General features: G+C 39.9%; 1 protein-coding gene and 1 long non-coding RNA gene across 3 annotated transcripts in view; one reads left to right on the top strand and one right to left on the bottom strand.

Annotated features, from left to right (window-relative positions):
• Nucleotides 1–23,500, top strand: part of CLINT1 (clathrin interactor 1) — a 69,481-nt gene extending 45,981 nt beyond the window's left edge. Inside the window, exons 7-12 of the mRNA XM_079968238.1 lie at nt 3,793–4,033; nt 8,441–8,513; nt 16,303–16,389; nt 19,535–19,830; nt 20,671–20,875; nt 21,725–23,500. Of these exons, the coding sequence (XP_079824364.1) occupies nt 3,793–4,033; nt 8,441–8,513; nt 16,303–16,389; nt 19,535–19,830; nt 20,671–20,875; nt 21,725–22,080 (1,258 nt within the window). The 3' untranslated portion in view covers nt 22,081–23,500. The remainder of the gene's footprint in view (nt 1–3,792; nt 4,034–8,440; nt 8,514–16,302; nt 16,390–19,534; nt 19,831–20,670; nt 20,876–21,724) is intronic.
• On the bottom strand, nt 8,521–12,278 carry LOC307211608. Of its 2 annotated transcripts, none has more exons than XR_013836527.1 (3): nt 12,109–12,278; nt 11,801–11,940; nt 8,521–11,478 (listed from the first exon to the last, which is right to left on the bottom strand). It is a non-coding gene; the product is annotated as an uncharacterized lncRNA (long non-coding RNA). The 2 variants fall into 2 exon arrangements; XR_013836528.1 differs by lacking the exon at nt 8,521–11,478 and adding an exon at nt 11,500–11,632.
• Nucleotides 23,501–24,196: the final 696 nt, after the last annotated feature.

The raw sequence follows: 24,196 nt of genomic DNA, 5'->3' as shown, positions 1-24,196 counted from the left end.
TATGAGATCATTAAATGCCCTCTACATTAAAAGGAAAACATTTTGGAGGTTTTGCCTGCTGTGCAAACTCCAATAGGTGATCTGTTCAACAAGTGGATTGAACTTTATCGTCAGTAGATCAAACTGATACTTAATAGTTTCTGATACTGCTGTGGAAGCTTTTACACAAATCTCATCTGGATAAGATTAAAGCAGTAGGAGCTTTCATATATTTAATATTTTTCACAACAGCATGTTGGAAGAATAAAAAATTCATTAAGGTGCTAAAGTTGTACTTCTTTCCAGTGGTTTTTTTATTTTTCTTTTGAAAGGTGAATTGATCTTGAGAGGGGAATTTAGCAGTGTATTAAATGTTAAACCAGATGTATCAAATCAGACTAAATCTACAATATATTCTACTCTGTTCTGAATCTTTATATGATGTGTGGAGATTTTTAAATAGCAACACGCACTATTATTTGGGCCCTTTTTCCTGTTTCCATGGATATATTTTTGTTTCTCTAACAAAATATAAGAGACAGTGTATTTTCATTTTACATGGAAATTTTAGGAATATATTCTCACATGATGGATGTTTTTAGCTTTTATTTATTATAGCAGGGTATAGTACAAAGTGTGGGAGTGGAAATAACTCCTCTTGTCTTCACTTGCCCCCCTCTCCACCCACAGAAAAATTGAACTTCATTCAGTTGAACATTGGCTAAAAACATTGAAAGGTGGGAGCAACAAGGCTGGCTCTTCTCACAGAAATAACTTAGAAGCATCATTGTACATTTTCCTTCACAATTTTCTTTCTAGAGATTTTATTTTTTTAATGGCAACTCAGAGCTGGCTCTGGGACTGGTACATCAGTATCCACGATACCCATCTCTTAGTGGTCCCAGCTCTGCCTTTGGAAGTTGGGGTATTGATGACTAGAGGCAGGGCCTTTTCAGTGATGGCATCCTAGCATTGAAATATCCTCAGTTGCTCACTGTTGATCTAGGTGCAGGTCAAGACTGTTTTATTAGCATGATATTTTAATGAATGCCAATTTTAGGGGTTTGAGGGCTATCTGCTTTTAATTTTCTTCTCTTTTCGTATCAGTATTGTATTGGTTGTATTTGGTAATGATTTGATTATGTCATTAATTTCCTTTCATATGACTTCATACTCTGCCTTGGGAAAGATTTCTGAATTTACAGATGGGACAGGAATGAATAAGTAAAACCATTACATGGAATCTGGCAGTGTCTGACTTTGTGTGGGGGCAGCAAACCCAGAAACACTTGCTCCATTATTTCTTCACCTCATTGGGGCCTGCGTTTCTGCACAAACCCTCTTGAAAGCAAGAGAGTGTGCTCTGCAGCAGTGCTTGGCGAATTTATTGCCTCTACACTTGGTTGGGGCTGTTAGGCCCCCTTATTACTTTGCATCTGTAATCTCTGTTGGAATAGAAAATGAAATGCTGGGTATTTATGTTCACTGATCTTAATGAATTAAATGACCTTTGCTGGCAAGCAGATAATATGCTGAGATGCAGTGGGAGGCATAACTAAGTAATAATAATAATGGGCAAAGCCTGAGCCATTGTTAGTGGAGAACAAAGGCTACCCCACAGAGCATACTGCAGTTTGTGTTACCTTCATGCTGACAACAAGACAGCTTTTCTGAAATTAGGTGACTCGGTGCTCTATTGCTTATTGAAACAGAGAAACCTTTCACAGTTATATTTCAAGTTACATTTGCATGTGTTATTCAACAGTGCATCTTGCCCTGTACCAATTGCATACCTTAATAATGAAAAACATCATACAATGTAAAAACTGTTTACCTTCCAAATAAAAGTACAGCTGTGGGTAACATAATTTTGCTGGAGATTTAACCTGCCCCTCGCCGAAAACACTGGTCAAGTAATGACTTTTCAAAACAATTTATAAAGTTGCATATACGCAGGCCGGATGCAGTTTTAAGGCTGGTTCCTTGAAAACTATGATACCCAAATCAGAAATCTGCCTCCGGTATGAATTTCCAAATTCCATTTCTTTGTTGGCCTCAATCATAGTATCTCTGCCAATACTAGCCTGCGTTTCTTCCTATCCTAACCATGGTTTCAAGTGCATTTGCAAACCCTGTTTAAGCTAGCATTAGCCTTAAAATTAGTTGCTGTTGGTGTAAATGTATTGCTAACTCATGATGAAAGCTGATGACAGAAAGGAAAAGGAATTGCACTGGAAGGTGGAAGATAAAGCCTGTTCTTCAGCTTGCAGGCCATGGTTTTGCAAGAAGCTGCTATCTGCGTCAGCTGTATGGAGGCAGACTTTGTGAGGTCTGCACAAACTTTATGAATATTGTAAATAGATAAATGTACACATTTATGTATTTACAATATTTATAAATTCTGTGCAGACCTCACAAACATAAGAATGTTACCCTAATAAGCATTGCTTTTTAAAAAAAGTAACGACAGAATGGATAAGACAACTTGTGTTGGGGGGGGGACCCACTATCATGGGGCAAAAGCTGGTTCTGTTGGTGACAGATTTGGGAGGTGGGCAGGGAGATGCCACTGTAGGACCTGGATGAAGACAGTCCCTCAAGCTTCTTTATTGTTCACCCTATTCAGGGCAAGATTTAGTCTATATTGATATAATACAGACTTTTGAAATTGCCCCTTCCTGATCCCCAATTTACTAGGATCTTAAGCTGCTTCCAAAGAAAAGGTTGGGCTTTAAAATTTTGCGGAAAGGAAATTCTAAAGCAGGGTATGACTTCCAAGCACATTTTGTGCAGTATACACAGCAGGTATAGGATAGCTGCACAAAGGATATGTAATTGTAGAGTCCCATGATTATGAGGACATACATATTTACTGTGTCATTGTCCAAAAGAGAATGAGGCTTCTCACCAGTTACAGATAGTGTGTATCTGAAGAAGTGTGCATGCACACGAAAGCTCATACCAAGAACTAACTTAGTTGGTCTTTAAGGTGCTACTGGAAGGAATTTTTTTATTTTGTTTTGCTTCTCACCAGATACAATTGGTAGAGACTGTTTTTGCGCAATGCTTCAGCTGATCTCAGTTGATCAGCCTTTCCAGTTGGAGTGTGGGGAATTGGGAGTGTGGCCCAATGATCCAAACAAAGTCTTTGCCATCTCAGTGAAGAAGTAGCATTTATAGTGTAATATTGTGTAGTGAAGCTTAATGAGCACTTTTTTTTCATAATTCTCTAATTGAGAAAGCAAGCTTGGCTAGTAATGGTGCAAAGTCCAAAGCAGTCACAAAATGGGTGGTAGGCTTGGGAAACCTTGAAACAACATCTTTTATAACTGGAATGGGGAACTTTTGGCTCAGGGACTGAATACAGTCTTCAGCACCACCCATGTTTCTCCCCAGCCATACCTTCTTCCCCAGCCCATACTCCCTCTCTGAGTTATCCCCCCTCACCATCCCTGCCCCATATACTCCTGAAATGCTTTTGCCTGACTGGAATGTATCATTGAACAGCAATAATGCCTTTTGCTTTCCTAGATAGTGGATGGAGAAATTGGAGTGGATCCTATACATGGGCTATGAGTAGAAATATCTTATTTGAGCCAAGCTGGATTCTAGTCTTCTGTATGAAGATAAGAATTACCACCATTGCTCCACCCACTTTTGCCTACCACAGACTTGCTTGTTTAGAAAATCTCTGCTTAAATATTTCCCTCTAAAAGATGTTGATGACAAGATAGCTTTGCTAGCTACCTTTTCAAGTTCTTTTGTTCCCCTTTTGGTCTATAATATGGTTTTTGTTGTTTCCTCCCTTCACAGTGATAGCGATGAGGAAAAGAGATCTAGAAAAGCTAAATCGCCTAAAGGAGAATTCAAAGATGAGGAGGAGACAGTGACCACAAAACACATCCATATTACACAAGCCACAGAGACCACCACCACCAGACACAAGCGCACAGCAAACCCTTCCAAAACCATTGACCTGGGAGCAGCTGCACATTACACAGGGGACAAAGGAAGTCCAGACCAGAATGCTTACACTCAGCAATCTACAGCAAAGGTAGGAGGGCACAACTGTACCTTTGAATTTGCATTTTTCCTAATCAAGTACTGTTTTCATTAAAGGTAATAAATCTGGAGTCTTCAAGTGTGCCATAGGGAGTAATTCACTGAAAGCACTGGAACTGCATTTGGGTTAAGCAGTTGCTCCTCATCTCATGTGATTTAGGCATATAGAACAAGCTCAGACCAAAGAATGACGCAGCACCTAGGTTGATATGGGTTTTGACAGTCTCCAGGGTGTTTGAATCCCAAGCTGTGAAGGGCTTCAAGGTAAGAAACTAGGGCAGGTTGTTGTAGAATAGGTTAAAGTATGTTTGGCCTTTCAACAGCTATCAACATAAGCATTCAGCACTACTTGGAACTTCTTAGTCTCAAGGGAAGCTCCATGTAGAACTTGTTTACCTGTACAGGCAACTCCCAATTTATGTGGGGGTTACATTCCAAGGCACCACATGTTTAATTGAAATTAAACATGCTAATTTCAAATTATATTTGAAAAGGCCTGTAGATGCCCCATCTGCCCCGCCCCCTTTTGGGACCTTTTTGTTCACTTCCGGGTTCAGTGCAATGTGCGTGTGGTCGGGCACACATATCAGATGTGCCTAAAATAGTAGCTGCCTGTAGGTGATCCTGGAAGCATGATCAGCATGACAAGAAGAAGAAGAAGAAGAGGAGGAGGAGTTTGGATTTGATATCCCGCTTTATCACTACCCGAAGGAGTCTCAAAGCGGCTAACATTCTCCTTTCCCTTCCTTCCCCACAACAAACACTCTGTGAGGTGAGTGGGGCTGAGAGACTTCAGAGAAGTGTGACTAGCCCAAGGTCACCCAGCAGCTGCATGTGGAGGAGCAGAGACGCGAACCCGGTTCCCCAGATTACGAGTCTATCGCTCTTAACCATTACACCACACTGGCCAGATGTCCCCTCTCCAGAAGCAGAAGAATCACCTTGCTTCTGGCACCTATTCAGGAGTAAAGGCGGAGGGACCTAGGCATTCCATTAGGTTTCTGACTTCAGCAGACAGGGAAACTGCTGTATCATCTGTTACCGGAAGGACCCACCTACGATGGAGCACTGTGATTACCTACCAGTCCAGGATTTGGCATTTTTTGCTTGCTTTGTGTACTGTGAGCATCCTTCTTCCCAACTTTGCGGAAGAGTAGCTTAGCCTCTCGTCATCCTTTCCTACTCTCATCCTTTCCTCCTCCATAGCAGGAAAGAGAAGTGGAGGCTTCCTTGGCTGCTGCTGGACAAAGGCACTCTCAAAACCTCCACCAAGCATCACCAAGCTTGCCTGGAGCTAGAACCTAGCCAGGCTAAAATTGTGGACGCCTGTGTTAGGGTTACTTCCATTTTGTATTGTAATCCAGGTTGTAATCAAACACAACTCTGTATATAATAGAAGTATAATGTACACTGAATGTAATCCAGGTTGAGCATTCCACCTCTTCAGTTCAGTTTTTATTTGTTATAAAGTAGAGAAATGAGATAAAATCTGTTGCCACACCTTTGCAAGCATTCTCAGGAAGTGGAAGGATCACTTCATGTCTGAAGACCAGGGGAATCAGAAGTCATTGTTTGATGGAATCTGTCAAGCTCAAAATTGCAGGGAGATTGAAGACATGAAGTGAACAGATGGGCAGTTTTAAAAACTCCCATGTCAGCCTCAGGGAAGCTAGAATACTAGAGATTGTATCTATATTACAGAGGTAAGTACACTAAGACCATAATGTGAAAGCATGTTTTACTTCTGCCGTAATGCAGTGGGTTTTTTTCTTGCCCACAAAGATGGAGGCAAAGAGGATGCATATTACTTTTCTGGCACTGCCGAGTCTGTGCTTAAAGTGATGCTACTTAGGAAGGAAGTCAGGAAACAATGAAGAAAAGCTATAGTGTTCCCTTTCCACTGTAACTATTTAAATTAGCCCAATTGTAAAAACAGCAGTTTGACAGCTCTGGTGGTTAAACTTAGTGAAGCTATAATCAGATGGTACAAATTTTAAGTATTCCCTAAATTAAAGACCATATGGTAGTGCACTGATCCACCAGCAAGCAGATCCTTTATATCAAAATTGTGCAGTTAATGTATGCATCTAGTGTGCCCAAAGTATCTCTGTTCAGTAACTTAATTTGAAGATGCCCTCAGAAAAGGCAAGGAACTTTGTATAAGAATTTCACTTTAGAAAGAGGAAAAGCTTAAACATTCGAACAAAAAGGCATGAAAAATATGTGATCTAGAAATGCAAGTTCTATCTAATTTGTGTAGTTGATTTTTTTATTTATATTTTGTTCTGTTGGAAGCAACTGTGTGGGTACAAATGTTTTAAATAAACAGAATTTTTTAAGCCCCCTGCCTTGCTTATCAGGCTTTGGAAAAGAGGCATGAGAGCTCTGGGAGCATGTCGACCTTCTCAGAGCCCAGTAAGCAAGGTTTGTTTTGGAGAGGTAGGAGTGATTTCAGGGGTTGGGGCTCTGGGGGTTCCTGACTTTATGCAATTTTTCCTTTGCGGGAGGGCCTCCAGAACTGAACCCTTGCATACGTGGCTGGCCCACTGTATTACTATATTCTGAAATTTTAAATTCTCGGTCTGCCCTGTCCTTTAAGCCCATACCCAGACATGTACTTTGCTACCAATTTATATTTGGCATAGGGCAAGGAAGAAGAACTTAACCATGTAGGGTTGCACATGTCTAGAGGTTGTGCTTTAAACTGGATCTGTTTGTATGCCTCAAGTCTTTTGCCTGGGCAGACATTGTGCCTGTGTGCTAGTTATTGCATGTGTAGTGGCTGGGGGCCCAGGATCAAAAAGATGTTGGTGCACTGCAGCATAGGTAAGTTCACCTTCTCCAAGTGTCATGTTTCAGTTGCACCCCAAGTTGAGAATCTGCTGCACATGCTTGCTGCTTAGATGGGACAAATCTTGTTCTCCCAGACTTCATTAAATCCACAGGTGCTTTTACAGTGCAGTCCTAAACATGCTGGCTGAGAAGGAAGCCTGCTATTTTCAATGGTTGCTATTTCCTAGGCAGGTGTGTATTGGATTGCCACCTTAAGTTTGATATTGCATCCTTCCCCTCTTGTTACCCTGGACTTTTTTTTGCTTCCAATTATTTTCCCCATCCACCCAAGAGTGAGAGGCTTCAGCAAGTGTACTGGAGGGAACTTCTTAAAAGCAAATTAAAGTGAGCCCTGTGTCTACATAATCGCTAATGTTGTAATGAGCAAGTTTTCTAGAAACCCCCAGGTGCATAGAGTTTACCATAGATGTACTTGTCTTTGTGCCAAGGTTTATGGTCTATTAATATTACATGGTACTCCAGGAACAGCAACTTTTCATCCATTGCCGTCCTTTGTGAATGTGTACAAAAATCTAGGATTTAGTCAAATGCAACAAGATAATATTGTGATTTTTAATGCATGGATTGTGTTGGTAAATACATTTCCTTCCTTGTAGCAGAAGAAGAAATCACACTACCTCTACTTTGTGACAGAAATTTCTTAAATTATGCTTTTCTGGTATCTAGCATTTTGCTAATTTTATCAAAGAAGCAGAACCTAAAATATACCTTCCACCTTTGGTATAACAGTCACTTTATTCCAATTTCCCCCCAAAAAGAAGATGGGCCTACTTGGGGTGGGATGCTGTTTTAACCATAGTTGCTTGGAAGTAATTACTTCAGGAAATGAAGAAGTTACTTCCAATTAAATATATTCATTTTGGGATGCTGAGTTCAAATCTCAAAGTCAACTCTGAATTTCTTTGGTGCCTTTAGACATCACACTCCTAATATCAGCCTTTCATTTTAATTGGAATAATCCCAGAGGTAAGGCAGTAATAACCAGAGGATTAAAAAGTATTGTAAAGCACAAAGAAGGCTATACAAATTTAGTTATAAGCAGAAAGATATCAAGCTTTAAAACTCTAGGCAGCTTATAATTGACCAAGTGATGTTTCTAGTATTTTGAATGTCTCAAAATGAAATTTTAAGGCATGTTAGCAAAACTATAAAGGTGGGAAATATTTTAAGAAATGGTTCAGCCTTTGCTATGTTTAATAGTTATATGGAATGGTTGTATTTTCTAAAAATATTTTTGCACCTCTCCTCACATTGTCAGATGGGAGGTAACAGTTTAGAATCCTTGTTATCAAGTTGCACAATAATAACTTCCTTTATATTCTTCAGTTTTGTAATTCTCTTAATATAAGTTGATTTCCAGTAACAACCAGTGTTTGATGAAGGCTGTCATAAATGCTACACAGATCTATTTTTCTCTCTGTTACTCCAGTTTTCCAATTTCTTTCCACAAACAGTCCTCATTCAGTTGCCCTAAAACACACACACACACACCTTTGCATATTCATAACCATATTTCTTAAAACAGTTCAATTGTGCTTGTCCTTAGGTTCCTGGCAGCAAGTCATCCGGTGACCTGGTCGATCTTTTGTTCGATGGTACTGATCAATCAGTCCCAACAGGTAAAATTTATTTCTGTGTTCTGTTTGAGCAGTAGCTGTAGCTTGTGAGTCTAGTACATTTAAATTCTGCTGAAATCAAAGGTGTGCATTAGGAAGCGAAGGGAAACTGTATCAGTCAGTTAAATGTAGAGCTGCTTTTCATAGAACCACATGCAAATTACCATATTGTATAGATTAATAATAACCATAGCAGCTTAGAAAGATTCACAGCTAAGTCAGTTTGTCAGGAACTCTGGTGGCTGAAATGCAATGTTATTCATAATTAATTTTAAAAGCATGTAATCCAGTCAGATTTCAACACTTCTCGTGTTACACATGGAGAGAGAGGCAGTGGTGAGAGTAGCTGACTTACAAGTCACATCTAATGTGTACAGCAAAAGTGACCTTATTACTTCTTATTTTTGTTTCCTGTCCATTGACTCCTGGGTGACCTCAGAAATAACTATGTTTCTTGGTCACTTCAAAACTGTTCAATTCATTCACTCCAATGTAGGCGACTAGTGAAACTGAGGCTTAAGTAAAGTAAATGTTACTTTCTATAATGGAGTGCATGTTTGGTATATTTAAAAAAACCAATGAATAGCCGTATCAGGACAAAGTAAGGAAGATTGTCTCTGGCTGGCATGAAATATTAAGATGGTTCTATTTACATATCTTCACTGCTCTGCTGGCGTGATTGTAGAATCATCAATCTTATATTAGGTGGCTAGATGTTGATAGCTGCAGTTTTATAATCCACATTACCTGTGAGCAAATTAAGAAGAGGATTAAGAGCTATGTAACTGAAACAGTGCTTTCTCTTGAAGGAAGAATTTCTCAACAGATTCAGCACACAGCATTAACGTTGTTAGTGGAAAGATTATTTCCCACCCCTTTTCATCCCCCATTTACAATGCCACGAGCTTCTGAAAAGGTGTGGCTGTACTTTTGGGCTTTGTGAAGTGTCATGATTCTGCCAGAATTTGTTACTCCTATACAAATTTTCAACATGGGGCTGGTTCCATGGAAGTGCTCCCGCAAGGAGACTTTCCTGCCATCTTCTTCCAAAAGCAGCCCCCTGCATCCACTAAAAAGATGCTCCAGTGGGACAGGGGGTGCTCTGCAACAGTGTGGGATAATAAGGGGAGGGGGGATTAAATAAAATTGAAGCACCTTGTGCAAACAGGTCCCATGACCCACAAACAGCTGGCGTTTTGGTGACCTTTGGTGAGCCTTGCACAAACATCTTAGTGTGAATCCTTCTCTGGGTGCAGAAGGGTATACATGATTGGCTAAATCTGGAACTTCTACTATGCATTAAACCCAAGCAACATTTCAAACAGTTGCAATCAATTTTTTTTGCCCACAGGATTACTATTATTTTATTATTATTTTGTCCTGTGTATATTAATTACACAGTGATAATAACATGAAATGATCTTCTCATAAGCAGGACTTTAGGCCACAGCTATTAAGCTTTATCCTTTTGCCCCCTGCCAGTCCCTGCTTTTGAAGGGTTCCTTAGAGAATGCAAGCAGCAGCTTGAAAACTTTGCAGAGGCACAGGAATTCTTCTCCTGTCAGTATACTGGAGAATGACAGTCGGCATTATATCCTTGTATTTAGTATGATTTTGGATTCTGAATTCTTGTGAGTAGATGTATTTTAAATGGCAGCAAACGTGACTGGAAGCTGTCCATATTAAGAAATACATATATCTAGACTGTTTTTTAGATGAGGCCATCGCCTTGGGCTAGGGCAATAAAGGTTTCTGGTAATTGTATAGAAACTAATGGAGTCTCTTTGCTGGGTCTTTGTTACTAGGCATTGAGATTTCTTTCCCCAGCAAATATCTCTTCAGTTTGTCTACCATTATTTTTTTACTGGGTTTTTAACATACATAAACAGTGCTCAATCCCTCCACTTTCCTTAAGTTGTGTTTTCATGCAGGAATGGTGTCAACATCTTTTAAGTTCTTGATCTCAATCTTCTTAGAAACATTCTACTTTTAACTTTAATTGTGTTTTTCTCTACCATCTGGTTTCATAGTTCCCTTTAAAACCTGATCATAACACAATGTAGATAGATATTGCTTCTTTTTTGGCATATGGAATATTCTACAGTGATAGAATATTTGGAATACAATAATTTTCCTTTATGGTTCACTGAAACTGTGTGTTTCTGTTAAGCTTTGTAGCAAGAGCCATTGCATACATGACCCATACCTCTCTACTACCATGGGCTCCCACTAATTTGAAGCACTCACTGAAGTCCTGCTAATCTTATAGGCACAGAGCCATCCCTGTGGCTAAAGAAAAGGATGGGTTAGGGTTAGGGTTCTAGACAACACACAATGAGTTAGGGTTAGGGTTCTAGACACATCTGCAGCTGTGTGGGAAACACTTTATTTTGAGTGGCTCCTATGCAGCTCAGCATTGTATTTGATCTTGTTTGCATTGATGCTGTATTACCGGCCTTTCGCACAGCCTCATATGTAAATGGAGTGTTAATGGGCAGATTGTTCAGTCCTCCTCATAATATTGACAACAGCAGGTGTACACATACCGTATTTTTCGCTCTATAACACGCACCTGACCATAACACGCACATCGTTTTTAGAGGAGGAAAACAAGGGAAAAAACATTCTGAATAAAACAGTGGATGTATCATTTTTGTGCTTCATGCTGTGGCCACAGACATGTGATCTGATGGTGAATTTGGGGTGACCCAATGCAAAAATCCTGAGAATCCATGTGGATCCATGTTTTGTAACCACGTTTTTGCACCATTGCAGCCCCAGGCAACAGTGGGTGCGTGATTTTTGGGGGGCAGGCTGTAGCCATGGACATGCTATGTGCTCTGATGGTGAATTTGGGCTGACCCAATGCAAAGATCCTGAGGATCCATGTGGATCCATGTTTTGTAACCACGTTTTTGCACCATTGCAGCCCCAGGCAACAGTGGGTGCGTGATTTTTGGGGGGCAGGCTGTAGCCATGGACATGCTATGTGCTCTGATGGTGAATTTGGGCTGACCCAATGCAAAGATCCTGAGGATCCATGTGGATCCATGTTTTGTAACCACGTTTTTGCACCATTGCAGCCCCAGGCAACAGTGGGTGCGTGATTTTTGGGGGGCAGGCTGTAACCATGGACATGCTATGTGATCTGATGGTGAATTTGGGGTGACTGAATGCAAAGATCCTGAGGATCCATGTAGATCCATGCTTTTTAACCACGTTTTTGCACCATTGCAGCCCCAGGCAACAGTGGGTGTGTGGTTTTTGGGGGGCAGGCTGTAGCCATGGACATGTTATGTGATCTGATGGTGAATTTGGGCTGGCCCAATGCAAAGATCCTGAGGATCCATGTAGATCCATGCTTTTTAACCACGTTTTTGCACCATTGCAGCCCCAGGCAACAGTGGGTGCATGATTTTGGGGGGGCAGGCTGTAGCCATGGACATGCTATGTGATCTGATGGTGAATTTGGGCTGACCCAATGCAAAGATCCTTAGGATCCATGTGGATCCATGCTTTTTAACCACATTTTTGCACCATTGCAGCCCCAGGCAATAGTGGGTGCGTGATTTTTGGGGGGCAGGCTGTAGCCATGGACATGCTATGTGATCTGATGGTGAATTTGGGCTGACCCACTGCAAAGATCCTGAGGATCCATGTGGATCCATGCTTTTAAACCACATTTTAAGTGGGGAGGGAAGGAAAAACACAGAAGGGACAAGGAGCAGGAGAGGGGTGTGCAGAGAAGCAGCTGGCTAAGAATGCAGGAGAGGGGTAGGGAGGAAAGGAAGGCAAAAGTTTTCCCTCACCTACCCACCCAAGCCAGCCAGCTCGCGCGCGCTCTCTCTCTCTCTCTCCCTTCTGCATGTTTTCAGCTTTCCCCTCTGCTTGCCTGGAGGGGAGGGGCTTTCCCTGCTCTTTATTCCGTTTGAGCAAACACAGCAAGGAAACAGAGATGGGTGGGCAGTAAGACCCTGAGGCAGAATGCCGGAAAGCAGCCGCTTCCTCTTTTCAAGTTTCCCTTCTAGGAGACGCGATTTGATTTTTGCCTGCTTTTTTTTGCCTCCCCTCGCACCAATTGGCTCCAGGGACCACACATCCGCTCAATAACACGCACAGACATTTCCCCTTCCTTTTTAGGAGAAAAAAATCTGCGTGTTATAGAAGGAAAAATACGGTATATTTGGTCTTACAAATAAATACAGAGAGAGGAGCATTTCTTACAACACTTGAAACATGTCTGGATATAATAAAATGTTCAACTCTCATTCCAGTTATCTACAGGTAGATCATCTATTATAAATAATGTTGATATTCCCCTTGTTCTCCACAAATCTAAAGTTGATGCAACAACTTAAACAGATTAAGAATCCCAAGAGGCAAATAGGTTGGGGTTTTCAAGTTCCTGTTTTTATTGCACTCCCTTACGACTTCCTAAAAAGTATCTCCTGAAAGCCAAAGGATTTATGGGGTAGGATTCAGTATGACTTGAAAATGCCCCCACCCTCAAGCAGTTTTCCAGTTGTGTATGGAGCTCTTTAGATCTCAGCCACAGCCAGTATCTCATAATTTGAAGGAGTGCTCAACTATTAATTTAAATCCCTATCTGGAAAAACCCTGATCTTATAGACTGTTGCTGTGAGAACAGAACATGCTCATCTTTCTTTTGAGAAAACTTTTCTGGATTTGCCATTTGACTGCCGATTATTCTGTTTTCACTCCTTTAGTGGAAGTTAAGCTTACCCGCTCTTTCCACATCAGCATTTAGAAGATGTCCTAGAGATGAGACACATTACCAGCTGGCCACCACAAATAGCATCTTCTGCTGCCCTAAGGAGACAGATGGAAGGAGTTAATTTATAACGACAGCTCTCACTTGGGAGTCTTTGAGGCTAGCTAATGATGTTGTGAAGATTAGCACTGTCCTTCCTAAGGAGGTCACTTTCCCTAACCTGTGTGCTGCTTGCTGTAAAGAGCATGGCTCCATTAGCTTGTGGCACGCACAAAATAGCAAAAGGGGCCACAATAGGCATTGATCTCTTTTGTAAAGATAGGGGCATGGAAATCTCATGTTTTTGTGGAGGTGCCTCCCAAACAACTAGTCCACACCAAGACACTGGGAAGCATTTTTCCCCCCAAGAAGGGGGGTAAATACATTGAGCAATGCCTAATACAAATCTCTATCATTTAATAGAGGATAGAAAATGAAAATGAAACAGATTTGTGCAGTGCTTCATATGGAAATGGTAGTTGTTAGCTCACCCTGTTGCACGACTATCAACACCAGGTGGCTGTGCTGGCACTGCATCCTAAGTAACCATCTTCATAGACTTGCTGTTAGCTTTGAGTAAGCGTTCTGTGTTTTCTGAGGAAGCAACTAGATAGAGCATGGGACCACCAAAATATGTGCAGAAGCAGATTAATCCCAAAAGATTTCACCTGATTTTTAACTGGCTCAAGCATTTGCCATACGGTTGTTACTTTTAAATTGACTGTTTGGTATCATTTACCTGTATTGTCTAAATTAGCACTGCTAGTTCAAATAACCATGGTCTTGAAATTTGTAATCATTTAAGTATGCTAGTGTTTACGGACAAGACATGTGCATGTGGTTGCATATGCCATGCAATGCTATGTAAATACTGTTTGTTTCCATCTTCTGGATAGCGCAAATGTATTGTACATCATCAAGCTGCTTAGATAAAAGTGATGCTTATCTTTGCATAAAACTCCATCACAGTTTCCCATAATGATTTAAGATCTATACTGGTAAATGCCCAATCTGTCTGTCTTTTGGATATGCTCTACAACATAATTCACCTATTATAAGACTTTAGGAGGGTCTTGTTACTGCAGTTGTTAAAATCTCCTATTTGATAGCATATCCATGTACATTCTGAAGGGAGATGCTCCTATCAGAAAATGAAGTATGACTTCCTAATAATTGACTAAAATAAAATAGCATTAAAAAGAAATACAAGTACACATGTATTAGAAAGGGAATTGTTCCTTTTATTACTGCCAGCCATTTATTAAAAAGGCGATGGTTCTAGTTTAATTAACCGAGTTGAGAGCAGCAGATGGAGCAGAATGTCTTGCAGCGATAAGACAATTCAGAAATGGCACCAGATGTTGGAAGCTGTCCCTGGTGGTGTTTGAGTGCAACACAGATGTTACAATCCCACCTGGCTAGTTTCTAAGCACTGCAGGCTAAGCAGCTGTGATGTAACCCATATAATGTACGCAAACACTAAAAGCAGAATAATTGAGCTGCTGGTACTCCTTGGAAGGGTGTGACTGCTCAGAGGTGAAATCTTTTAAGGACAAACGGCAACAGCTAAGGCCATCACTTTTTCGGTACTTTCAGAGGAGGAAACTGTCAACTAGAAGCCTAAAGCCCTTTATTAAAGATATGGTGGCAGAGAGTTGCTTCACCCAAACATTTTCCTTCACAGAAAATATATATATCTGCGGAAAGTGCCTATTTTTTGTATGTATTTCTCTCAGAGGGCCAATTAATGTCCACAATTTTAAAAATTTGAATGGGGGCTTTCCTTTTAGGGCTAATAGCTTGGGAGGAACTGTAGCATTTCTGATTAAATGAAGCCCACCTTGTGTACAGCATTCCCATTCCTGCTCAGAAATCCCCACCTGTGGCAATCATCCTATTTAGTTTGGCCCTCAAACTTGACATAAGGAGATGTACAGAACAATGACCAGTGCAGAGGCTAATCTTTACTATTTTGATAAAAAATGTGTAGGAAAGAATAGTAAAAATACTATATTTTGTAGTAAATAAATCATTAGTATCTACAACTGGGACTTTCAATGTTCTTATTCTGAAAAGAAAGCAAACTTATTAAAAAATGAATACCAGTGCAGGTTTTATGCATTAAAACCTTGAATCTGAAACCCTGTGCAAGTCATTCCTGCTTTCAGTCTCACAAGATTTAACATGTAAGGAGGCCTTTTTAAATTTTTCATTCTATGCAGCATAATAAGCAAACAAAGGCATTTCTCCAATAAAAGACTTGTTCTGTTTCTTATATCTAGTACCTGAGTTAGAATTGCATTAATCTTTACTGTGTGATATTTCTTCCAAGCCTACACTGGTTCTTCACCAGTTTTGCGTTCCATGCAACCTTGGTAAATTATTACTGAAATTACGAAGTCGAATATAGCCCACTTGCCTTGATGTACATGTGGTGGAATATAACTGAACCATAAAAGCAGGCATAATTCGATTTGACAGGTTTGTTTGTGTACAAAAAAGAAGGAAAGAAAGACTTCAGCCATGTATATGCCTTGTGACATTTTGTTTTCATTGGACTATCACCCTTCTGAATCAATCTTCATTTAACGCATGATCATTTGTGGTGCTCTCTTCCATGCTTGTGCATGCCAGAATAGTGGAAAAACTGAGGGTGGAAACTCCCCACAAACTAGTCAAAGGAAAGCACAAGAGTACGATTGCATACACACCCAGGTTTTCTTCCTGCAGCCCGGTTTGCAGGATTTCCACATATTTCAGTTTTTGTACCATGACAACCATCCTTGTATAACAGCCATCATTGGTAAAATATCTTGTATTGAGGGACAGAATTTGACTTGAGAACTGTGCCCTTAAGTACTTGAGCTTCAATACGCTTGATGGATTGCACCATTTCCCAGAACTGTATATCTTGACTCCACGTACAAGCTATTTAAATATAAAATTTAATATTTGATGTGAACTGCTACTGGAGTGGGGCTGTGTTCACTAATTTACAACAAGTCCTTTGATTGGTTGTAGGTGGAGCCACTGACCCCTTCGGAGGGTTTGCGGACTTTAGCTCTGCTGCCGCTGCCTCTGCCTCAGCAAGCTGCCCCCCATCACAAGGTACAGTGCCAAGGGAGTGGAACAGAAAGCTGACCTCTCAAATTTTGGTCTCTTGCTACTTGAAAGTGTCTTCTCTTCCAGAATAGATTAAATTCTATGTCTAGTTCTCATTTTAAAGGTGCTAGATTCTGCCGCTTTGTATTGTGATGCAGTTTCATTTTATTATGACTTATTCCCTATTCGGGGCAGAGGGATTAATTCTTTGGGGAATGAGCTTTTCCTTTGACCCTTCGCCCAGGGGTGTCTTACTTTTTCCAGCTCAAGGGCCACATCAAAGGTTTGCTACACCTTTGAGAATTGCATAGATCATGTGCACTTGGACACACACACTTACAAAATCCACCCAGGTGAAGGAGGGGGATGAACAGCATACATATGCACACCCCCAGTAGAGAGGATGCGCACCCACACAAATGAAATAATTGCTCTGGAATGATTTTTACAAGCACCAAAATGAATTTAAATGGATTAATACAGCAGTAATGATCATTACTTTGTCTCCCCTCACAAACACCTTTAACATTAATTGAAGCTAACTGAAATACTGGGCTGGGATGATTTTCACAGGTACCAAGAATGAATTCCAATTAATACTGAGTAGTAGCTATTGCTATAGTATCGTATGTTGTGTACTCCATCCCCTTTCGCCTGTAATGGTAACCTTTTATGTAATCTGCAATAAGCCTCTTAAGAATTGTATTCTACAAGTCCACACTTTATATTAAAGTACTCTCTTGGAAGAAGGCTAGAATTTACCCAAGAAACATTTAGAATTCGACAATAGATGCTGTGCATAAGGCAGGATTGCTACATGTCCAGGGAGGGGACTGTTAATTTGTGTGTACTGATTTATTTAAGTTCCACACAAACTAAAAATTGTCCACTGGGGAGAAAAAACATGAAAACTTCACAGTAAGAGCCCCTTGTAGGGGTGAGCAAGCTTATACAAATGTTATGATTGGCCCTAAAATACTGTCTTTTGTTGTATTCTTGCCACACTGCTATAATAATTGCTGTTACCCAAATTACTTTTTAAAAGACCCAATGAATTAATGTGAATTAAGATAGCTGGTCAACAGAGCTAGGATTGTTCAAAGAGTTTTGAACCAAGCAGTAGCTGAAACAATTGTTCCACCACAAAGCATATTGCATAGAAGAAGGTGTGGTGTTTCTTGCAGCCATCAGTAATAAAATGCATTGTATTGAGGGATAGGATTTGACTTGAGAACTGTGCCCTTAAATACTTTAAGCTTTAATAATGTTCTGCCTTGATTTTACAGGTTATTGAAAATTTAGGTTTGTGGTGCTCAAATCCTATTATGCTAATAATGCAGTCTAAGCTTGATAATACTCCTTTATCAGTGTTAATATGATTAATATCCACCAATCACCTTTATGCAAGCAGCCAGCAATGATTAATCATTCTTGAGCAGTAAAGCCCCCCCAGAAATCTTTTGTTGATTAATCATCTTTGGTAAAGCTCCCCAAAGAGTGGCATCAAATGCCTCTGTCTTCTCCCCCTTTCCTTTATTTGTGTTTGGATATGATCATCCCGTAACTGGAGAATCAGCATTTACTTATCCATCAGGAATACTTGTAAGTGTGCTTAAATTTTTAATAGGTAGTACTAATTGAAATATTCCCTATAAAGTCCCTTTTGTAAGGGAGATCAAAGCAGAATGTTTCATTGTGGCCCCAAGCTAATGAATTCTAGCCTAGCACTTGCGTTAAAGTGGATTGTAGTGCACAGATAAGTGATGGATGTACTTTTCCCTCCCTGCCCTTCCTTACTTAAATTTTAATCCACCTGTGGAGGAGAAATTAATTAAAACAAGGGTTTTATACCCAGGCGAACAGGTACTATTATGAATTATTGACATGAAATGTAAATTATTGCAACCTTTTTAAGATTAGGTGAGTTAGATTCTAAGTAATAGGCAGGTTTGTAGATCACTAATTCCTAGCTGGCTGCACAGACCAGATTATTCTGAAATCAGCAGGGTCTCTCCTCTCTCAGACCTGTCAGGTGAACATTGATTTAAAATTTTGAATGCTTTCTTTTCTGCCTGCACTGATGAGGCCTAACAGTTAAATGTAAATTGCAAGTTGTTCAACTGTGTGAAAACCAGTGCTGGCATGTGTGCCCCTGTGTGCCTTTGTCTGTGCATCAGGCTACAAAAGTAAGATCTACGTAACTGTTGCACTTCAAAACTGAAATACTCATCAGTAGCTAGCAATTGATAATCATACCAAAGGCTCATTCGCTTTAAAAACCTAACATCTATTTCCTCATGATCTTTACACCTTGGAGCTTCACTCACAAGTTTATTCCAGTAAAATGTGTATTTTTAAAATATGTAAAGACAGGCAGACTGCCGTTAAAAGAACTAAATGTCTTGCAGCTCTCTATGCACATGCTGTACAAAGATTTGAGAGCATGTGTGAGCTTGGAATGCATATTTATCAAAGCTCCCATAGAGCGCTAAATAAATACTACACAATGCTGTTAACAAGCACAACAGAGGTGAGATAAACACCCTGAGGCAACTGAATTTGAAAGCCCATTATTTTATTGGTATCCCACTTAGCTGTACCAGTTTAATAACTCTATACAGCAAGTAATGTATATGTAATCAGATGAGTTTGAACAAATTGCTGTTTTTATGACTTCTTGCGACTGTGAGACCAGCCTTGTTCACAGTGATTGATTCAAAACATCAATGAGTTAATGTTTGCAGCTTTGCTTAAGGCTCCCAATTTTGAGCTACTGGCAATTTAGATACTGAACTTCTGCTATGTTTCAGGTATCTCTTATTCCTGCCACATTCTTATGTGTTGAAAGTGGATCCTGCAGATTTGCCTGTTAGGATATCTATGTCCCACTCATGTGGACTCCACAGGTGGCACATAACCAGCCATACTTTAGCACTGCTGTGGCTGTTTCATTCTTATGCCCCCCCCCCTTTTGCTATCCTGTTAAAATTGTTGGAATATTCATGAGGGAGAGTAATGTCCAGATGGAGATCCTACCTGCAGATGTTAATCTGGATGGACATACATCGGCTCTCATTTGTTTCACTTCATGGAATGTGGCATTTGCTCTGTGCTTTTCATAAAGACTCTTACCTTTCTTTTCCCTCCCCAGGTACAACTGCAAGTGGGAATGGAGAGTTTGGCGACTGGAGTGCCTTCAACCAAACCTCTCCAAGCCCTGCTGCTTCAGCTGGAGAGCTCTTTGGTGGCTCTGCTCAGCCAGCTGTTGAGCTCTTTGGTGGCTCTGCTCAGCAGAGCCTTGGCCAGCCTCCAGCTGCTTCAAATCCTTCTGACCTCTTTGATTTGATGGGTACCTCCCAAGCCACCATGACCTCTTCCCAAAGCATGAATTTATCTATGATGGGTTCCAGCACTGTCAGCATCAATCTACCTATGTCAAGGTCACAGGTATGGTGCTGTTCGGCAGTCCCTTGACTACTGTTTACTCAACAGATAGTTTTGACACACACTTAACTTAAAGCATCTTTTCTGTAGCTCTGAAAGTGTTTTCTTCCCTTTTTGCTTCACTGGCCCCTCTTCAAGATTTAAGTAAATTGAGAGAGGAAACATCTAAAGCAATCTAAGAGTTTAGAACATAAGGAAGACTTCAAACTTGTGACACTTTGATTGTAGCAAGGGGGATGAGGGTGGGGAGTGCCACCTGTTTCTGACAAACTGGCTCACATATAGTTTTACCCAGTTTGAGAGTAGTTGACTATTGAAAACAAGTCTTTGGACTTGGGAAACTTAGCAACTAGTTGATCAGGTATGGTCTGAAGTCACATGAGGCCACTAACCTACTGAAATTAAGCAAGTCAGGGTCTGGTCAGTGCAAGACCTCATGGAAATTACTTGTGTGGGTTCCATGATGGAAGAAAGGAGGAATATACTGTAAATGTAAGAAGAAGAAAACTAATTTTCCAAAGCATCTAAAATAGAAGGATGGTTCAGAGAAAGTATTTTTAGGTAAGGGGGGGAGCAAGGCACTTCTGAATTACCACTCTTGGCACAGTTCCAGAAGACTACCAGATGATAGGTAAAGTACTTAAAGAGATGCTCTTGAGAATTTTATGAGCATGAACTTCAACTTTCTTCAGTTCTCTTAGGAGAACATAAATGTCCATCTGTTTCTCTTTATGAAGACTGGATGAACTCCTCTCTCTGATAAATTATAGCTGTAAAATACTGTGTTGGCAATTCGTAGCATAACTCTAAAGATCTCTTTTTTTCTTTCTTTAATGCTTCTAGCCTTTGCACGGTGTTAACCCAATGATACAGAAGCCTAATCCACTTTATAATATGGGCACAGAGATAGTCCCCAAAAATGTAGGCAAAACCCTGCCATCCACTTGGTCAGACCCAAGTGTAAATATCAGTTTGGACAATTTAGTTCCTGGTATGCAGCCTTCCAAGCCCCAGCAACCATCACTCAACACAATGATTCAGCAACAAAGTAAGTAATACAGTTCTTGCTGTGCATGTATTTCAATGAGGTCACTCTTCACAATATATTCTTGATCAAAATGTGGGTGGGTGGGTGTTAAAAAACCCAGAACACTAGACTTCCTCAGAACCTATAAATTCTCCCTTTTTCTTGACCAAAGTATATTATCTGTAAATTCGTAGCCTTCTACCGTTTAAAAACTCTCTTGCTTGAGTATGCACAACTTTTGATTGACCAGCCATTCTTTGGGTTCTGCCTTTTGTTTTTGTGATCCCAGAGAGCATGTGGCTGGTGGGCCAACCATTTTCAACTTGATGGATCACAAACTATATCGGCTTGCTTGTGCTTTGAATTTTCCTCACCCTGATCTAATGATATAGTGTAGCCTTTAAAAACTTTTTGTGGTGTCTCCTCCCAAACTCTTGAAGTGTCAGCCCCCAAGCAGTGAAAGGGGATTCTTGTTCAACAGAATTTTCATTTCCTTCTCCCTTTCCCCAGTTTCTGAGCCAGGTACTAGCAAAGTTGTGCTTTAAAATATCTAATGTAGAGGGAATACACTATATTTGTGGATCCCTGAGCATAATAAATAAGTGTGTATCTAGACAAAGCATGGTTTGGCCATGGAGAAAGAAGAGAATTGGAGGAAGGGGAACTATGACAACTAGGATTTGTGCTGGACTTCAGTTGTCAGGCATATAGAAATATGTTGGATGATGCCTTTAAGGATCAGCTTTGTTTTTAATATACAGCCAATATGTTAAATAAGGGTGGGGTGGGAATATACTTGCATTTTCTTTGAATAATAGAAATATCATAAAAAATCACCTTAACATTTAAAACTTCATTTTTGCCCCGCAGATATGCAACAACCGATGAATGTGATGTCTCAGAATTTTGCAACCATGAGCCTCAACTCACCACCCAGCATGATGCCTGCTCGACCTCCTGCAAACCCATTGATGGGCGGGCCTGTTCCCGTGGGAATGGGAATGCCCACTGTGATGACTGGCACGATCGGGATGGCCTCCATGGGAGGCACACCTATGATGAACCAGGGCATGATGGGAATGAATGTGAACATGGCAATGCCAACTTCTGGAATGGGTTTGTCGGGCATGGGCATTACTAATATAGCTGTGGCATCCTCCATGACTCCCGGAACTGTGCAACCTAAGCAAGATGCCTTTGCAAATTTTGCAAATTTTAGCAAATAAAGATTGTAAACCAATCAGATTGAATGAAGGATTTTAGCTGCACAAATAAAGCTGGGATAAGGGTTGAAAATGCTGATCAAATGCTTTCTCTTTTTCTTTTATTGCTTACTTTAAAGGAGCCCATCTAAAGAACCCAAAGGTCATTTTGTAAACTCCCAACCTACTTTTGTTCAAGTTTTGGTGAAGAAAACGTCCTCCACCGAGTGATATGGTTGATATTGCAATCACTAGGCCTTGTTTTTTAACAAGAGAATTAAAAGCCTTTCTTAGATGGCAGAACCAGTTTTAACTTTGAAACTTGTGGAAACTCTGGAATTTGGGGGCTGGGTATATCTGTGTGAATCTAATTTTATACTTGATTTCTTTTTTTCCCTCCTGGAATCTATTTATCATAATTGGATCCGTTCCTTTTCCTACCACTGAGTCAAATTTGAAGTCAAAGTATGCTGATCAATTTTTTATAAGAATATATATATATTTTTGTCCAAAAAAAAATGGCTTACATATGTGATTATGGCTAATTCAAAGGGACCTGGAATGTATATATACTTTTGCTACTCTTCCAGCAACACTGCTATACTATCCAAATTTTTATTATAGACCTCTTTAAGCAATTTGCTGATGAATAGGGTGGGACGGGTGGGGTTTTCCTACCTCTTTCTGCTTTAATACGCAATGCAGAACTGGTAGAAACTTCATTCAGACTGCTGTATGGTTTCCTTTCAGAAAACTCTAGAGTATATATATATATGGTTGGGTTTTGGTTGGGGTGGTTTTTCTGCAGCCATACTCCAGTGAAAAGTGGCAGCCTCCCTTGGGGTCTTTAGGGTCACTGTTTACATCACTGACAGTCAAAATGCAAGATTTTTTTTTTCTTGCAACACAAAAAAAGAGAAACAGCATCTTTAAATTAAGAAAGAACACCTCTAAACTTTTTGTTAATCCAACAGCATTGGATTCTAAATTTTATACATTTGGTGACTTCACTTGTTTTATGTAAATATGGCCTTAGCAATTGCGGAATCCAATAGAAAGGGATTAAATAAATATATATAAATGAATAAATATATAGATTATTATTATTATTATTAAAGGAAACCTGTAGCAGTCAGATTTTATGAATTAATGAAAATAAAGGAAATGAAAGAATAAATTAAAGGCTTTTTCTTTTCCTGCTATGATTCTGCATTTAGGTTCAAACACAGATCATGATTTTTAGTCTGGGATGCAGAGGTTCAGTTTATATTCACAGAGCCAGGGCTGCTACTAAGAATGAGTACTATATTCTAGGTATGAAACTTTATTGGCTCCCCTTTCTTATGTTGGATATTTTTTATTATTATTAAATTGATAAAACTTTATTTCCATTGTATTCATAATGTTCTGTTATACATAACATTAAAGTGTTCATTAAAAACAATGTTGGGGCTGCTTCTCCTTTCATTCCATTTGACATTTCATGAGAGCAGTTGGCGGGGGGAGAGAAATAATTATAATTTGGGTAAAGTAATTTTTATAAATAATTTAAAATTGTTTAATGACTTTTTATCTCCCGCCTTCCCTATCTGACTCTACTGTTAGGAATTAAAAATGAAGCAGCGCAGATATCTTGACCCACTCCAGCCTTGCTAATGCTCCATCTACAACATTTCTAATTAGGCAGAAATTCATGTACTTCAGCTAAGTGGTAATGAAAAGTGATTCATTTGCTGAATAAGAGATGAGAGTGAGTGTAATTAGCTGACTGCGGTTTTTAATCTTTCAACAATTCAATGTGTTTAAATTAGTTTCAAAGAATAGAGCTTTCAAGTGTTGTTACATCAAAGTAATCAAGACAAGCTTTACTGGCTGTGCGGGACAGATCGCCTTCTCTTCAGCTCCAGTTTTGAAACCCTTGAACTTTTTGTGGGAATTGTCTTCATAAGTTTGTCTTGTGACAGATGTTGAGAAGCAAAAAAAAAGTAAAAATAAAATAAAAATGAACCTACAAAACTGCAGGAGGTGGGAGCAAACTGGTTTTCGGGGGGAACGGAGAAGTTGTCAAACCTGTTTTTAAAAACGTTATTCTACTGTTATGATGTCAAGGCACCAAAGTCCAATAATGTATTCTCAATAC

Source organism: Podarcis cretensis, assembly GCF_951804945.1.
Source record: "Podarcis cretensis genome assembly, chromosome: 2".
NCBI lineage: Eukaryota > Metazoa > Chordata > Lepidosauria > Squamata > Lacertidae > Podarcis > Podarcis cretensis.
Note: the sequence above shows the minus strand (reverse complement) of the source record. Positions and strands in the feature narration are given on the sequence as shown.